We start from the raw sequence: 18560 nt of genomic DNA, 5'->3' as shown, positions 1-18560 counted from the left end.
TTTTAGTTACTGTGCATCAAGTTTAAAAGATCCAGATAAAGGAAATGTTTTGTTTTTGATTCAATTAAAATACTTTTAAAACTGGAAATATTTAATAATTGATAGTATAATTAAATTTAAAAGAATATACACAAATGATTTGAACAGGTTTTATATTCAGTAACTTGCATGGTTTTTACACTGGCACTTTTATCCCTACTTTAGGAGAATCAGATGCATTTTCTTCCATACACTTAGGTACTAAGATTTCAAATTTATAAGTATGGTAGTATTTTAAATATTAAATTTTACATGAATATTGGGTTCATCCTTGTTTTCCTTTGTTCCCTAGGTATTATCCAGTTTTGTAAGGAAAACACTTTTATATCACAATCAAAACTATGTCTTGGTTACTAGACTGTAGCCATAATTGGGTTACAGTCACTTAGATTCATTATTTGGAATTATATTTACTAAGGCAGACCTAAATGAAACTTATCTTCTAGAAGAATTTCACATTTGCATTTACCTGCACTGCAGAATGGGTTTCAGCAATATTTTAGCTGTTAGGAAATATTTAATTTACTTAAACTTGTTATCTTTGACTATCCAGGAACCCCTAGTCAACTTTACCTTTGAGTTCACTTTAAACTACATCTGATTCATTCCAAATAGAAGATTTTTAAGTAGAAGTTAGACTTCATTAAGGTATTACCTTTAGATCTGAAAGAAAATTAATGTAATGAAATGTTCAAGTTTGACAAGTTCATTAACATTTTTTAGCATGTCTTGATACATTTACTTATCAGCTTTTTATTCTTCTTTCTGCTGGCATTTCCTTAATGTTTGTTTGCTTCACCTCTCCGGTTCACTGGATTGCTACTATTTAGGCTTTCATGGACTTTATCTTCACAGTTTACTATATCTTGTAAAGCCTTTTCCACATCTGTTTGGCCAGCTGTACTGGCTGGTTTTGGCAAGGTCATCTGCAGCGCACACCACAGGGTAGTGCGTGCTTTCCGAGTAGCCACACACATCTCTTTAATTGCTGAAGCAAGGGCAAAAACATCTGTCAAAGAAATATTTGGGGTCAGTTCATATCAGATGCCATTTAAGTACCCCTTAACTCATAAAACCCCGTGCTGTGCTACTAAATGATCAAACATTATTTTTATAACAGAAGGATGGCTATTGACTGAGCTAACCAAAGTATCTGACTTAATATTTAAAAGTGTTGATACTTGTATTTATTTCTGACTTGTATAACCATGACTATGCTTTAGGTAGAACACAGACTTCAACAGTTATTAAAATTGGTAATATTAGCAAAATAGATCAAAGTACTTCTGGAGTAAATTATGTGGGCACCATTTAACAATTTATTCTTTAGATAAGTATAAATGTTAGAAATTCAACCTTTTAACTTCAGAGTCTGATTTTATTAACATTCAAATTATCTCAGTGCCTTATCAAAAGAATATGCATTAATGTTTGTACCTCTGTCATCTTGGCATCTAGGAGCACCTTGCCTTTGCCGATTTGAAGCATTAACAATTTCGTCCTTTCTACGTGACTGTACAATGTGAATGGACTCCAAGTGTCTATCAAGAGCTGTAGAGATACTGGCATGAAGGGGAGAGCTTCGAAGCCGTTCCATTTTGCCCAGTAAAGTCACAACCTGAGGGAAACATTTTAAATTTTGATGAGGCATATAACCACATTGCCCTGTCATTAACTTAAAACAAATCTTCAATGAAGCAGAATAGAGATGAGAGCAGTAATATTCAATCAATAAATAAGTGAATGCTTACTATGTCCTGACACCACGCTGGGGGAAACAAAGATGGAAAGTCAGTCTTTTGTACCTATTTGTGTATGTTAATTCTAAAAGGTTTAAGGGTAGTCAGTTACTGGGAATAAGCAACAATGAAAAAGTCAAACATTCAAATATTTCCATGTTATTAACAGTAAGTGCGAATATAAGATATGACATTCTTGTTGGCAAATAAAAAATAGCCTGCAAATAGAGCATTATTAGGAGTTACTGTAATTAAAAGGGAAAAAAATTGAGCTAAAAAGGAGAAATCCTAGATTGATTAATCTTGACCTCAGCAATTCCTTTCTGGGCCTCCAAAGTTCTCCTTTTGGAAATCAGAAATAATACTGGCTAGCGGTAGTTTTCAGGAATCCATAATCCAGAAAATACCAATTTAAGTTTATGTGGAACTAATACAAAATAAATCCTGTAACTGTCAAAACTGCTAAGGAAAATTAGGAAGTCTCAATCTTCTGGTTAAGCTTAAAGAAGAGCACTGTACATCAGTAACGGTAGTACGTTTCATAGTTGTATATGCCTAACTTGTTTCAAATTCTAAACTTGGAAGGTGTAAGGAAAGAGCAGTTTTTGAGTAAGTAGGATTTGGACATCAAATAAATACAAAAATTGCCTTTGGAGGGCTTCCCTGGTGGTGCAGTGGTTGAGAGTCTGCCTGCCAATGCAGGGGACACGGGTTCGAGCCCTGGTCTGGGAGGATCCCACATGCTGCGGAGCAACTAGGCCCGTGAGCCACAACTACTGAGCCTGTGCGTCTGGAGCCTGTGCTCCGCAACAAGAGAGGCCGCGATAGTGAGAGGCCCGCGCACTGCGATGAAGAGTGGCCCCCGCTTGCCGCAACTAGAGAAAGCCCTCGCACAGAAACAAAGACCCAACACAGCCAAAAATTAAAAAAAATAATAATAATAAAGTAAATCATTAAAAAAAAATTGCCTTTGGGAGCTAAATGATTTAAAATTCACATTAAGAACTTGGTGTTCAGTGATAGGAGAGAGTAGAAAAATACCTCTCAATTAATAAGCACCTGAATGATGCCTCTAACCTCACACTCCTATCAAGTTTCTTTGGAAACTATCCCAGTTTAAGCCCATGGAGAAAACACAAGTGTACAGGTATTAAATATTTTCCTCCCAACTGTACAACCAGCCAGATTCTTGAGGGGAAAATAAGACAACAAAAGAAAATACCATAGAAAAAACTCCAGTGAACTACAAATCATGTATTTTTAAAATAAGACAATCATTTTGAATAAATGATAAGTGTAAAGAAAGAAATTTACACAGGTGATTTTTAATAAACTTTTAAAAGATTTTTTTCAGAATTCCACAAAACCAGCAAACTAGAAAGTAGTACACATAAAAATATTTTTGCCCTTTGTGTATTACTGATCTAATGTTGCTAAATATAGATAAACAAAATTATTATAACAGCTATAAACATAACCTTCTAAATTAGGGTGAAGCCTAAGTAAGGCTGGAAAAAGTATACTTCTTAATATCCACAGTTAGCAATCCTTTGATTTATTGCCTAGAAATGTATTACTGAGAAAAAGGAATTTTAACTTGGAACAGTTTTAAGAAAAAAACAGAAGACCTAAGTTTTTATAACGTTTGGCTATAACCCATGTCAGTATCTGACTATACCACTGATAAATTCCATTGTACAAATTTACAAATTTGATTAAAAATTACAACTGAATGAGGCTGAAAGCTAGGTAAAATCAATCTTTTTCCACTGAAGTAGTTCATATCTGTATTTTAAAGACAGCATGGTACAAGAAACTAACGTTCAATAAAATAAGACTCTGTGGGCTTCCCTGGTGGCACAGTGGTTAAGAATCCGCCTGCCAATTCAGGGGACACGGGTTCAAGCCCTGGTCTGGGAAGATCCCACATGCCGCGGAGCAGCTAAGCCTGTCTGCCACAACTACTGAGCCTGCACTCTAGAGTCCGTGGGCCACAACTACTGAAGCCCGCGCTCCTAGAGCCTGTGCTCCACAACAAGAGAAGCCACCACAATGGGAAGACCGTGCACTGCAACAAAGAGTAGCCCCCGCTGGCCACAACTGGAGAAAGCCCATGCACAACAACGAAGACCCAACACAGCCAAAAATAAATAAATAAGAGTACAGGGTTAAGAAAATGAAATATGGTAATTTCCTGTTAATTTACTATCTTGTATAATGCAAGCACAGCTTGCTCATGAAGCTAGGAAACAAATGTTTGTGACTAAGAAATGGGACTTTCCCTGTAAATAAGATGCAAAATGATTTTTGCTTAAAAAAAAATTTCTTTCTGTTGAGGATTAGTTCCATTGCTAATTTGGGTTTCTTGAAGAGGAACCACTTAGACTATTAAACCTACTATTTCAATGACTGAGTGGGGCTATTTTCCCTTTCCTAAATAACTAATAGTTCTAGGTCCAAACATGGAAAAGAATACATTTCAGAGAGTTACACATAAATGTGATTTTTAAATCCTTCAGAATTCTAACTTGCTGAAGCATTTTAAAATTTTATCAGTTTAAAAAATCTGCTATTGGATATTTTCACAGCTTACTCTGGCTTGTTCTCGAAGTTCATCCACAATTAAGCGATCAACTCTAGATGGGTTGGAGGTCAGCCTTGGAATTGGAGTATTATTAGTACTCGATACCTTTTTCCCTGGATAATTTTTGGTAAGGGCCAATTCAGTCTGTAAAAAAATTATATAACTTTTAGATGCTAAATTTTCTAAATATGATTCAATCATGAATAATATTTCTCATAGGCCTAAGAAGTAAATTGAAAATTACTCCTTTAGATAAAAATTGTTTTGGTATCAAAAGGCAACAAATACAAACCACAGTACCACAGTACTCTTCTGTCACACTTAATGCGTAAAATACCTAAACACTCCAATAGTTTAATACTTAGAAAATTCAAAGAAATAAACTTTTAACCCATTAAGGAAAAAGTCTACCTAATAGGCAAAATAAACTTTAAAATAACAAATTTTTTTAAACCCCAAGCATTTTTAGTCTCTAAATTACCTAATTAATTCTCTATAGTCATGAACTTAACAAATACTACACATTATAGAAAAATTCAACTTAAAAATAAGGCAAATACTCTTTCTTAAACTACACTAAGGTAAATAAAATGAAGATAGGCAAAGGCGATATACTAAGTTACACCTAAATGGATAGTTTTGTGTTACCTTTTTTCTCTCCTTTTCTAATGCTCTCCATTGTTCATAGCACCCTTCTAGACGAATATGAAGTTCACTGGCTGGTCCACTACGGGTTTTAATTGGTCTTTGAAATCCAAAAGTTGGCACGAAACCAGAAAAGGAATTATCACCATACATCATATCATTAAAATACGGGTATAAATGGCTTAAGTCATCATAAGAACACAAATCATAGGAATCCAACAGTGGAACAACTGAATGGCCAAACGGGTGCGTGGATCTTAGGGGAAACCCATTTGAACCAAGTTGTTGAAAACTCTGATTATGCCTGAAATCTCCCATCATATAATTATTAGAAAAGCATGACACCTGTGTGTGATTCACACGGCTATTAATATTGTTGTCTCCACTTCCCTGTCTGTGGCTATTAAAATGACCCTGTGACTCCAACAGATCTTGATATGTATTTTGAGATAAGCTATCTAAATGCTTTGGCCCTTCCTCAGGGTCATAATGGCCACTCTGGGGCATAGCTTGAAAATTATATTTATTTACATTTTCAATGATCCCATACTGCTGAGCTGAATAGTTATCACAAAATCCATTTGGCTGCTTTATTTTTTTATCAGTAACAGATTCAAAGATATTTTCTTCTCCAGTCTTTGTCAGTCCTTCCATGTGACTGACAGATTGAATTCTTTCTGCACCATTGTAACCAAAATCACAACTAGAAAATGCTGAAGGGTTTTCTTGGCAATACTTCTGAAATAAATTGCTATTTGCTGTTAAATTTGTAGATGATAGTTGCGGGAAATCTGAAGAATGGTTAAAACCTTTTGAAGCTGCACTTAAATGAGTATTTAATTTCATCAAGTCACCTTGATTTCGATAAGGAATACGAGTGTTATTTTTTGTTTGGACATTCATCCAAGTTGGTCTGTTTAAGTTGATACTGCCTGAAGATGCTGCTGAGTTTGCTAGTAAATTCATTGACCTAAAATACTCAGAATTTGGGGGGTCAGGTTTAGTAAACTGTTGCTTTTCTGTGACATTAGCAAAATCATTATTAGCTGGACAAGCTGTGTGAGGTTTTAGTCCATATTCTGATTTTAAGCCAAAATCAGCAGTAAATGCTTCCTTTGAAAACTGTTTTTCTGTCAGATGTGGTATAGTTTTTGGAAATGTGAAATTCTGCTGGTCAGGTATTGTCTCCTCTATTTTTTTCTGATTTGCTGGTTTAACCTGAAATAACTTTGTGTAGGTGTCTGCTTCTACAGTTGGTGTTTCAGGTGTGCCACTGGCTAATTTTTTACTATCTTGGACACTAAAATTTGAACACTTATTCAGCTTAGCCTTATTAGGATGAGCATATTCTGGGTATCTACAATAATCTGCATTTTCATTGTATCTATTAAGTTGGGAAAGAAACATCTCTGCCCTCTTTTGCTGTAATGGTGCTTCAAGACCTTTAACACATATTTTCTCTCTTCCATAAGAATAAGTATCAACTCCTGATTCTTTCATGATGTCAGACAGACCAGTGTATGGTGTAAAACATTTTTTGATAGATAGATATTCTTGAAATGTCATCTTAGCTGTATCATTTGTCTGAATACTGTAACAGTTAGAATGATCACTTCGTGAGGGGTACATCCATTGTTCTTCAAGGTCTAAACCAGTAAATCCATGATAAAGTTCATCTATTTTTTGTTGTGGTATCAGATTACTATTACGCAGGTACTGCTTTTCCACTGCTGACACAGATTCACCAGTATAAAAAGCTTGCTGAGAGATGGCTGTATCTATTGGCCTTTTGGTTTCTGTTAAGAGGTCATGGTGATCTGCAAATCTGCTTGTGTTCACTGGCCAAACTGACTTTAAATTGGAGGAGCAGGTCCTAGAACAAGTAAATATATTTAATTACAATTTAGGTTTTAAAAGTCTTTATTTCCTTTGTGGAGAAGGTAGGAAAGGCTTTCAAAAACATTTATATTGCCCCACCTCACCATTCTCTAATCCTTTCCAACTCTGCCTTATAAGCTGACATTACATCCAAATAACTATCACTTGAAATGTGCTATATGCTATATAAATATGCATTTTAATCTTTATATGTCTTCACTATACTCTCCCAAGAGACATATACTAAGGCCTGAGGCTGGTGACTACATGGTCTTACATGAATTGTTTTGTTTTGTTTTTTAATTGATTTTTCTTTCTTTCTTTTTTATCTGTGTCAGGTCTTAGTTGCGGCACGTGGGATCTTTGTTGAGGCATGGGGGCTCTTTTTTGTTGCGGCCCGCGGGCTTCTCTCTAGTTGTGGTGTGTGGGTTCTCTCTCTCTAGTTGTGGCGTGCACGGGCTCCAGCGCGTGTGGGTTCTGTAGTTTGCGGCACGCGGGCTCTCTCACTGAGGCGCATAAGCTCAGCTGCCTGCAGCATGTGGGATCTTAGTTCCCCGACCAGGGATCGAACCTGTGTCCCCTGCATTGGAAGGCAGATTCTTTACCACTGGACCACCAGGGAAGTCCCCACATGAATTATTTATATATAGTAAGTAGAAACCAAAATAAGTTTTTCTTTTAATTAAGTTATTATATAATACAAAAGTGTTGTTGAGGAGCTTCCCTGGTGGTGCAGTGGTTGAGAATCTGCCTGCCAATGCAGGGGACACGGGTTCGAGCCCTGGTCTGGGAAGATCCCACATGCCGCGGAGCAACTAGGCCCGTGAGCCACAATTACTGAGCCTGCGCGTCTGGAGCCTGTGCTCCACAACAAGAGAGGCCGCGATAATGAGAGGCCTGCGCACTGCGATGAAGAGTGGCCCCCGCTTGCCGCAACTAGAGAAAGCCCTTGCACAGAAACAAAGACCCAACACAGCCATAAATAAATGAATGAACCTCAACCAAAGATCCCGCATGCTGCAACTAAAGATCCCACATGCCGCATAACATGGCTTCCACACCCAAATAAAACGTTTCAAGCATACTTTAAAAATTTTTACCGTATGAATAAAATCCATACATATTTCTGCACAGCAGTAATGACAGTTTTATTTTTGGAGGTATAAGTATAAAAGTCCTTGGAATTTATATTCTTTAAGCCAAATTTTAGCTCATGAACTCAAGGGAAATAGCTCTGAATTATGCAAGAATAATTATGCAAGTTTCCAATGAAAGTTCTTTTTTTTTTTTAGATTAATTTGTCTTTTATTTGCCAGTACAACTACAGTAGCCTGCAAACTTTTTTAATCTGAAAAGCACATTTTACATCACAATCCAACAAACACACACATATATAATGTGTATACATATATAAAAGTGAAACAAAAGTTTTGCCAAAAATGTCTACCCCGAGTGTTAATTCTTTTTAAGACTTTTTTTTTAACCAAGGCTGAACTGCATTGACACATCATAATCACCAACGTCCCTAGTTCATCTTAGGGGGTTCACTTTACGAAGTGAATAGTGTTTCATGTTCTATGGGTTTGGACAAAAGTATGATGACATAAAATCATTATAATGTCATACAAAGTATTTTCACCGCTCATAAAAACTTCTGTACTCTATGTATTCATCTCCCCTCTCCCCCCAAACTCCTGACAACCACTGATCTTTTTATTGTCTCCATTGTTTTGCCTTTTCCAGAATGGCATATAGTTGGAATCTATTTTTCTGTTTTCCTTGAAGAGAGGGGTTCAAAGCCTTTATGCCTATAAGACCACTCATGGCCCACCCACACGTGGACCGGACAGGCTCCAGGTGGCAAACTCCCCCACTAAATAAAAATACCGTAGCTTTCCTTCCAGTACTGAGCCCTGTCCCACTGGTCCTGCCCAGCAGCCACATGGAGGTGCAGGGGGATACGTGTTGGGTATTTGTTCATAGGAAGGCCACAAGTTTTGTGCCCCTTGTCACAATGAACCCAGATTCCTGTCGGGTGTGTTGTAAACAGACGAGCCATTTCTTCAGACCCCCTGCTCTAAGCACACCCCAACAAATGAAAGTTCTTAATAGCAAATTAAACTTTCAATTGTATGGCAAGCACCACAGCAAAATCAAGGCTTCTCGAAACAAATATCTGAATTAAGATGTCTACTGTCAGATGATCCTCTATTAACTAAAAATAAGTTAATAAATAGGGTAATCTAGTACTTGGGAATTTAAAAGTTTACTACACACTGTATAGCTTATATAATATACTAACCCCTCAGTGAAATATGGCTGTGATTTATCTTGCTCTTCCAAAATGTTAGACACAAGTCCATATAAGTCTGTTTCACTACCATAGTCATTTCTTTCTGTTTGAATCCTAAAGATAAACAAATATCACATGTAAATACTTTTGCTCATATTGAAATACAATATATTGATTTCTATTTCCAGACTTATTCTGTCATTATTTTTCGATAAAATATTTGGATTGACTCTATACCATCATTTCAAATAAAAAGGGAACAGGAACTCAGAATATTTTCCACTTTAGCATAGTGTTTATGTTACATAAGTATTTCTCCTTCATTCCAAATCCTATGTCTAGTTCACAATGTATGCTTACCTCTTATTTCTCCAAAACACATGCTATTCGTTTTAGGTGACCAACATACAAATCTCTGATCCATGATGTTGCAGACATGGTTGGTACCATGGCTGCTCCTGAAATCATGTCTAGTCCTAGTATACATCATTACATCAACAACACTTGCTCATTTTTCCATTTGTGATTTTAAAACCATATGAACCTGTTGCTCTAGTTTGTGACTCTTTATACTAAACGTTGGATTAAAAAGTGAAATGTGATATGGTCATCCTAGATATCACAGCAACATTGCAGTTGTCCCTTAAATGTAAAAGATTTGGAGGCTACCCCTAAATCTCTGCCGAAGAAGTGACTGGTACTCCATGTACCTGAAATCCTACCTAGTGACTAAAACTATCTAAATAATACAAAATGTAAAAGCCACAAGGAGATGGAAAATTGGTGCCTTTTTACCGCTTATGGATTTTGGGTAATTTGTTCCTAGAATATGTTGTTTTAAATTGTAACTTTTTGTTTTTTCATATTTTATGTCTATCATTTCATAGTGTTAGGACATTTTAGAAATAAATAAAAATACCTTATATATGCATAACATTCAAAATTTCATTGATCTTCATAACATAGGAAGGGCAGATATTAGTAATCGTTAAGCTGTTGAATAAATGATCATGTGTGATATTAAGAAACTTGAATTTTGCAAGGGCGTATGATTTGCCATGCTTTACTATACACTTGCTGAATAAATGGTCTGCCTACAAGTCTAATGCTTTTTCCACTACATCTTGTTATTTCAAAAAGATTCAACATAAAGTTTTTTTGTTTAATAATGTGTTAGTGTATATCTAGAAAAATATTCTATGTAATATATACCAAACTGTTAATAGTTGTTACTGAGAGGTGGAGAGGCAAGGTTATGGTAAACTTCTGCTTGCCTTTATATATTTCTGTAAAGTGTGACGTTTTTCAATGAACATGTATCAACTTAAAAAATATTTTTGTTTCTGTGGAATTATATGTTATATAGTCCTTCTAATAAAATCACTATTTTAGAGAACTTATCAAATTTAAAAAATTTTTTAACAATTATTTAATTAATTAGTAGATTTTTAAAAATAATTATGTCCTGGTTAAACTAAAGATGCATCGGCCTCTATTAACTGCTCCCTTATTATAATTAACATAAAGGTAGTGTCACTCCCTTAAGCTTCTCTTGGCAGTAAGCTCCCATAATATTCTATACTACTTCTTTTAAACCTCACTATACTTGCAGTGCCTGACAAGTTGTCGTCATCATCATCATCATTACTGTAAGATCTACAAAGGCAGGGATAATTTTTGCCACGTTAATTCTAATATCCCCAGTAGGAGAGAATCTGACATAGAATAGGCCCTTATTATTACTGGAATTGAACAGGAAAATAATGGAAGTATCTTATGTTTGATAAAATCCTGTTTGTTGTATACTTGTGAAGGAAAAATTACTGAAAATTTAGAATTGGATTAAAAAAATAGACTGAAAAACTGTAACTCATTTATATAAGTTATCTCTAGAAAGAGGAACTTAAGATTTACTCAGGGTTGCCTCTAATGAATGAAAAAAAAGTAATAAGAAAAAATTATATACATGTAACTATCCCGTATAAGATTTCCTAAAAGTTTGATAAACAAAATTATAATGCCATAACATAAAAATGCTGATATAGGGAAAAAAGAGCTAATACAACTAGGTTCCCATGTAATCAAACTTTTTTTAAAAACACTTCATTTAGCCTGAGAAATCTAATTTATTAATTTACCTGTTCTTTAAATTGATCTGAGAATTAGAGGGCTGTTTAATATCATCTCCATACATAGACCATGGTGCATAGAAAAGTGAAGAATCTACAGAACTTGCATATTCTGTTGATGAAGAAAGTGGAGCATAGGTCTGCCTTAGGCCAACACTGTCTTCACTCTGAAATTTTAAAGACATGTTTGTATACCAGACACAATCAAAACTGCATTTATTACAGAATATTAGCCAAATAATAGGAAATTTGAGGAGTTGGGAGACAAATCTAGACTTAGCCACTTAAGCTTACTTTACAGTAGGGGTTGGCGATTTTTTTCTGTAAAGGGCCAGATAATAAATATTTTAGGGTTTGCTGTGTTAAGGTCTCTGTTGAAACTCCTCAACTCTGCTGTCCTAGAACCAAAGCAACTATAGACAGTATGTAAACAAGTGGGCGTGGTTATTCCAATAAAATTTTGGCCCGTTCAGTACCTGTTGCTTATCACTGGTATAAAACACCTACAGTTATTGCAGTTTTAATTTTTTGAACAGATGAGCATTATGTAGACTACAGCAGTATTATTTTTAACAAATCATTTACAAAACTCAGTCTTACTGCCCCCAATCTGTGAAAAAAAAAGTGAATGTACATTTACATAGAATTTTCAAAGAAATTCCACAAACATTATTGTATCCAGTCAACCTTGTGACATGGATATTCTCTATATTTTAAAAATGAGGAAATGGAGGCTACAAGTTACTGAGCTAAGAGGTGACAAAACTAAAACCCAATCTCAAGGCCTTCTTACTCCTACACTAGGGCCTTTTAAAACAATATCTTTAATTTTCAGCCTGGTTTCTATTTCCAAGAGAAAGTGTACAAATGAGACAAGACATAAAATGTTATATCTTAAGAAATTTTAAAGATATTACAATTAGAAGAAAAAACGAGCTCATTTTCTTTTTTCTTAACACTTCTATAATGAATTTTGAGTAAATAAGATAAAAAGTTTGAGTTTTATGATTTTAATGAATTATTTAAAGTCCTGCCTCCTTCCCAAAGGGATTGAGGTACAGTGAAAATACTGCCCCTCAAATTTTAAATACTTAAAATAGTCTTAAAGTATAGATTCACAATTTTTAACTCTCCAAATAAGGAGCTAGTAAAACGTGAGATGTAATAACTATAAATATCCAGGCATAAACACAGTAGAAATAGTATTTTCTTATAAATATAGAAGGTATATAATCCTGGTTAAAAATATTTTCTAATTGCTTTCATTCACTTAATCGAAATTTATGTAAAAAGAGATAAAACATGTTTAGATCAAAACGTTCCTAAATTTTTGTTCTTCATAGACATGATAATTGAAAAACAACACTTTAAACATTCACTGAGTTTATACCAATAATATATGAAAATTAATACCTTCTAATCACTCACCTTCAAGAATCTCAAATATTTTACAGCCATTTGTTTAAATTCCAGTTATGATTACTATTTGAAACCTACACATTATAATTTTCTCATTTATAGCTTGTATTTTGTTGACTGTTCTGAAGCTGGAAAAACTGAGGCACAGAAGGGATTTTGCTAAGAGTGCCACTAAAAACTGCCTTTCCAAAATTTCTGTTCGTTAGCAGTAACTTTTATAAAGGATTTTATTGTTAGAACCTTTCATAATTTTATTCCTTTAGTTCTGCAGTTTTTATCACAGACCCCCTTAACTCTCTTTTAGGTTTGAAGTATCCAAAGTGACGTAAATAATTGTTCATTTTTTGAAAGAGTTGCTTAAACAAAATAAGCATTTTCAGATTATATAATATCAAATGAAGTAAACAGTATTTGAAACTAAATGTATTTTGGGAGTATTATTTCAAGTATATTTTATATTTTAAAGTAAGATTTGAGTATTAGAAAAATTAAGTCGTTTTAAAAGATTGATTTAAATGTAATATGCTAGGATAAAACAAGCAACTAAAGTAATGTGGTGGATTCAAACAATTATACTTTAAATATCTGGATCCTTTTCAGTCAAAATTATTTCTGGAAATTAAATATGCAAATGCTTAGGGTTAGCACATTAATTAGTCTAGATAACTGCAAAATGTATCACTTTATCCTTGCTATGATTAATCAACTTAAATTAAATCTAAGTAAATTTTAGTAGTCATGTAAACATTACAGAGAGCAGTGGAATGCTGGTCTTGGCAGTGAAAAAGAGTTGGGTTCCACTTGGGCTTTGTCACTTAGGGCACAAGTCAAACTCTCTGAGCCTCAGTTTCTCCATCTGTACAGTGGGTATAATACTATACAAGGTTGTAGTGTGAATTAAATAAAATTATTTATTTCAGGATATTGTTATAATTCAAAGTATAACACTATCAACAGTGATGTCCTGGTTAAATAATTTCAAATGAAAATAACTTACATTAACCTAAGCCTAATTTAACAGGATTAACAACAAAACTAAATGTTTTACGTGAGGTAAAAGGCAGCATGTCATCAAAGACATTGTTAGAGCCAGAGAATAAAAGAGTAAAGAAAATTTAAATTATAAAACGTATGTTTGCACCAACTTGGGATAAACGCCGGAAGGAAGAAATATTTTATGGTCTTAGTAAATACAGATTTTTCTTACATTTCTGGCATCACGTCATGCTGAGGACAAGACAAAAATAAGAATCAACGAAAAATCTTATTCCTTAACTTGTTTTCGAAACCAGTGTGTATCCTGCAGACTCTGTATTTAAAATGCTGTTACCGGGGACTTCCCCGGTTGCGCAGTGGTTAAGAAACCACCTGCCAATGCAGGGGACACGGGTTCAAGCCCTCGTCCGGGAAGATCCCACGTGCCGCGGAGCAACTAAGCCCGTGCACCACAACTACTGAGCCTGTGTGTCACAACTACTGAAGCCTGCGGGTCTAGAGCCCGTGCTCGGCAACGAGAGAAGCCACCGCAACTAAGAATAGACCCCACTGCCCCAAGAGAAAGCCCGCGCGCAGCAACTAAGACCCAACACAGCCAAAAATCAATAAACAAATAAATTTATAAAAAAAAAATATTGTTACCGGGTGTCTGGTCCTAAACATGGAGCAATTTAAACACCTATGTGAATGGCCTGGGGGGTGGGGGTGGTGCTGGATTTGATGGAGAAAAAAATCCTCTAACAAAGGCAGAGCCGAGTAACTGACCTGCGATTTGTAGCAATCATACAAGGAAGAGGAGCCAGTCAACATCACGCTGTTGAAGACATCTGTTAGCCGACTGCTGGAATCGGCACCGAGGTTCCTGCAGCGATTCGCACCTCCACGTAACGCGACTTTCGGCTGCACGAAACGGGGATAGGAAACGGGAGACATCACGCAGGTTACAGCCAGGACCGAAACGGCCGGACGACGGCTCCACGTCGGCTGTGCGCCCAGCTCCACCCGAAATCAGTTCCCAGGACACTCATTTGGGGCCCCGAGCTTCCGCCCCCCGGGTTCCCTCTCCACCTTCCAGCCCAACCCTAAGGCGCGGCCCTCGCCCGCCCGACGGGCCCTCGCCGCCGGCCTCCGCCTCAGCGCCGCCGCGGCCCAACGTGGAGGCGGCGGCGGCAGCCCGGGCGTCGCGGGCCGTCACCTCCTGCCCCAGCCCGGCCGCCCGTCCTGTCAGCCCGCACCGCGCCCCCAGGCCCCGGCCCGACCGACCGCCGCGACCCCCGCTCACCCCCGCGGCGCGGCCCGGGCGCCCCGTCGGGGCTCCTAGCTGGTGACCCGGCCTCTCCCGCCCGGCCCGGCCGCCTCAGAGACCCGCATCCAGGGATGCGCCCGCTCCTCAGTCTCTCCTCACCGTCGCTGTCCTCCAAGACCGGCCAACACCCGGACCCGGACCGTCCCCGCCGGTTACCTCAGGTCCCTCCCTCAGGCCTGAGGGGTAAGAGGGCGGATGGGCGTCTCCGCCGCTCACCTCCATGGTGCCCCCCAGCCCCTCCTGGGCTAGGCACAGCTCCTGGGGTACGGGGGTGAGGGGGAGCGTCGAGGCCCGGCTCCCTCAGCCCGCACCCCGCCGCCGCCTCCGCCCCCAGCGCTGCCTGGAGCCGGTCTGTCGTTGCGTGGACCGGAGCAGGGAGGGAGGGGCGGGGGAAAGGCCGTTACATTGCCTACACCGGGCTCGTGACCCGCACGCGACCCGGCACCGGCCCGCCTCGCCCCGCCCCCTATGGCAGGGCCGCCCCCCTCCTCGCACCCCTCATTGGCCTGCTGCCCAGCCAATGGGCGGCCGCCTCCCTGGCCTGTTACCACTCTCCCACCCAGAGACAAGGCCAAGAACCGGCAGTTAGGCGACCTCGCTCTCCCGGATCGTCTGAGACTTTCCCGCTCAAAGTAAACGTGTTCGGGATTGGCCCGGCCCGTCAAGCACCCACCCGATGATTGGCTAATAGGGCAGCCGAGGGGGCGGAGCGTGGAAGGAGGAGAAGGAGCGCGGGCCTACCCGGTGGAAGAAGTGATGGAGGTGGTCGGAAGATTTGAGAAATCGCTCAGCAACCAGCCGATAATCCTGAACCTATCGGCTGCTCACCTTGGGCCAACATTTCATTTTTGCCCCTGGCCCCGTCCTTAACTCCCAGAATCCTTTGGAGCCACCTGGAGAGTGATAGACTTGGGCCCGCTTACGGAGCGTGAGGAAGCAGTTATGGAGTTCGGTGTTGTTGGGAGAGCCCCTTCCCAGGGGGAAGAGAGCTTTTCTGTGTCCTAGGCCCCACCCTTCGGTGGGGGTGAAGGCATCTTGGTGGTAATGGAACTCCTGAACAAAGTTTACTCTGACCTGTACCAGACAGGCCGTTCACATCGGCGGTCCCATTTGGGGATGTGATATCTCAAGGTTTTGTCCCCAGACAATGCTAAACAATTTCGTGTGCGTTGAAATACTGAAGACGATCAAAGTAAACACAGTAGCCACCTTTAGGGCACGTATGTTTAAAATCAAAATTTGAGAAGCGCTCAGTTAAGTGGAAGATGTTCTTTTTAACTCCGGCACAAATGGAAATAGGATAGGGGGACACGTTTTATTGGCCCATATTATTCTGAGAGTTATTTCGGATTCTCTACTCAGCTTTGAGTTAAGAAAGCTGTTTAGGTGACGTGGCTGTACCAATTACATTTCTTTCCCTACCTCACCCTTAAAGTTGCTGACGTGGAGCATATTCCACCCTGCCATGCATAGCGTACTGTCTTTTCTTTCTCTCCCATAACACCCAGAATGATTTTGAAAAGCTGTTAATCCCCTGACGTATCTTTTTTATTGTAATAAGATATACATAGGATTTAGCATTTTAACCACCTTCGAGTGTAAAATTCAGTGGCATTAAGTACACTCACAATGTTGTACAACCATCGTCACTATCCATTTCCAGAAATTTTTCGTTATCCCAAACAGAAACTTTGTACCCAATTAAAAAATAACTCCTATTTCCCCTTCCCTCCACTCTCTGGGAACCTTTATTCTACTTTCCGTCATTATGAACCTGCCTATTCTAGGTACCTCATATAAGTGGAATCATACAATATTTGTCCTTTTGTGACTGTCTTATTAACATAATGTCAAGGTTCATCCATGTTGTTGTACGTGTCAGAACTTCACTCCATTTTATGGCTGAATAGTATTCCATTTTATGTGTATACCACATTTTGTCCATTCATCAGCTGATGGACACTTGGATTGTTTTCACCTTTTCATTGTTATGAATAATGCTGTTATGAACATTAGTGTACAAATATCTATTTGATTCCCTTTTTCAATTCTTTTGGATATACATATACCTGAGAGTGGAATTGTTGGGTCATATGGTAATTCTGTTTAACATTTTCCACACGAAATTTTCCCACAGCAGCTGCACCATTTTACATTCCCACAACAATGCACCAGGATCCCAATTTAGCACATTCTCACCAACACTTATTTTCCTTTTTTTTTTTTTTAAATAATAGCCATTCTAGAAGGTGTAACGTATCTTATTGTGGTTTTGATTTGCATTTCCCTTATGACTAATGATGTTAAGCATCTTTTCACATGCTTCTTGACCATTTGTGTATGTTCTTGGAAAAATATCTATTTAAGTCCTTTGCTCATTTTTGAGATTGTACTGTCTTGTTTAGTATTGATATGGTTTGTTTTGAAAATGAATATTACAGGAAAATGTAACACTCCATTGAACTCAAGTGAATACATTAGTAAAGGGAACATTTTGGTTATGGAGCAGAACAAGTATTCAGTGTGTAGTTAGTTCTTTCTTTCAGCTCTTGTACTTGTTTTTTGGAAGATCTCATTCTGAATGGGTATGTTGAGAGGTAGATGGGATTGGTTTCACAATATTACCTAAAGATATATACAAACCTCAGACTAAAATGAGAAGGGGTTAGAAATACTCAAATAATTGTTTTATGTGCTCTCTGCCTTCATCTGAATTTAAAGTTTTGGGGGAAATGGTGACCTGTCTCTTTACTGAAGGTTCCTATATAGGAGCAACCAGGGAATATCTTTACATAAGATGACCACATTTCAGTAACTTTGATCCAGCTCAGAATTATGGTGCCCTCAAGTAATAAATTCATTTTTTTCTTGGTATTTTTGGGATAAGTAAGTGAATCTGAATTTATGATTGGTTTTTTTAAAAAAAGATATTTAAGAACATTCTTTAAGAACAATTTAAACATATTCCATCCTGAAAATTTATTGCAGAATGCAGACTTTCTCCTCCAAAATATATTTAAAGGTTAATTTCTTCTCCTTCTCCTTCTCCTTCTTCTTCTTCTTGCAACTCTGGAAGACAATGTACAATGTGGTACTCTTCAGTTACATTAGTGAAGCCCTTTTTATACTTTTACAAATATTTAAACCTTCTGTTTTGTAAGAAAAATAAATTGTTGGTTTCATTAAAAAAAAATCAGCCTGCCCTGTAGAAATGTTTTGAGTAATAAATAGTATTTCATTATTCTCCTGAGAAAAAATTTCAGTTCAAATCAAGCACTTATTTTTACAAAATTTATTTATTTATTTATTTTTGGCTGCATCTGGTCTTAGTTGTGCTGGTGCAGGATCTTTCCTTGGGGCGCGTGGGCTTAGTTACCCCACGGCATGTGGGATCTTAGTTCCCCGACCAGGGATCAAACCCTCATCCCCTGCATTGGAAGGCAGATTCTTAACCACTGGACCACCAGGGAAGTCCCCAAGTGCTTAGTTTTGAAAGTTCAAGGTGTATTCGTGGCACAACCTCAATGCCAAA

General features: G+C 38.0%; 1 protein-coding gene and 1 non-coding gene across 2 annotated transcripts; both read right to left on the bottom strand.

Moving 5' to 3' along the window:
• Nucleotides 1-818: 818 nt before the first annotated feature.
• On the bottom strand, nucleotides 819-15250 carry MEIOC (meiosis specific with coiled-coil domain). Its single transcript, XM_068529829.1, has 8 exons — nucleotides 15185-15250; nucleotides 14488-14622; nucleotides 11317-11474; nucleotides 9188-9292; nucleotides 5011-6880; nucleotides 4372-4506; nucleotides 1477-1657; nucleotides 819-1048 (listed from the first exon to the last, which is right to left on the bottom strand). Exons 1-8 carry the CDS (start codon nucleotides 15248-15250, stop codon nucleotides 819-821), a joined length of 2880 nt encoding a protein of 959 aa, XP_068385930.1.
• Nucleotides 8846-8975, bottom strand: LOC137755676 (small nucleolar RNA SNORA11). Its single transcript, XR_011072068.1, has one exon. It is a non-coding gene; the product is annotated as a small nucleolar RNA SNORA11 (small nucleolar RNA).
• Nucleotides 15251-18560: the final 3310 nt, after the last annotated feature.

Source organism: Eschrichtius robustus, chromosome 20 (genome assembly GCF_028021215.1).
Source record: "Eschrichtius robustus isolate mEscRob2 chromosome 20, mEscRob2.pri, whole genome shotgun sequence".
NCBI lineage: Eukaryota > Metazoa > Chordata > Mammalia > Artiodactyla > Eschrichtiidae > Eschrichtius > Eschrichtius robustus.
Note: the sequence above shows the minus strand (reverse complement) of the source record. Positions and strands in the feature narration are given on the sequence as shown.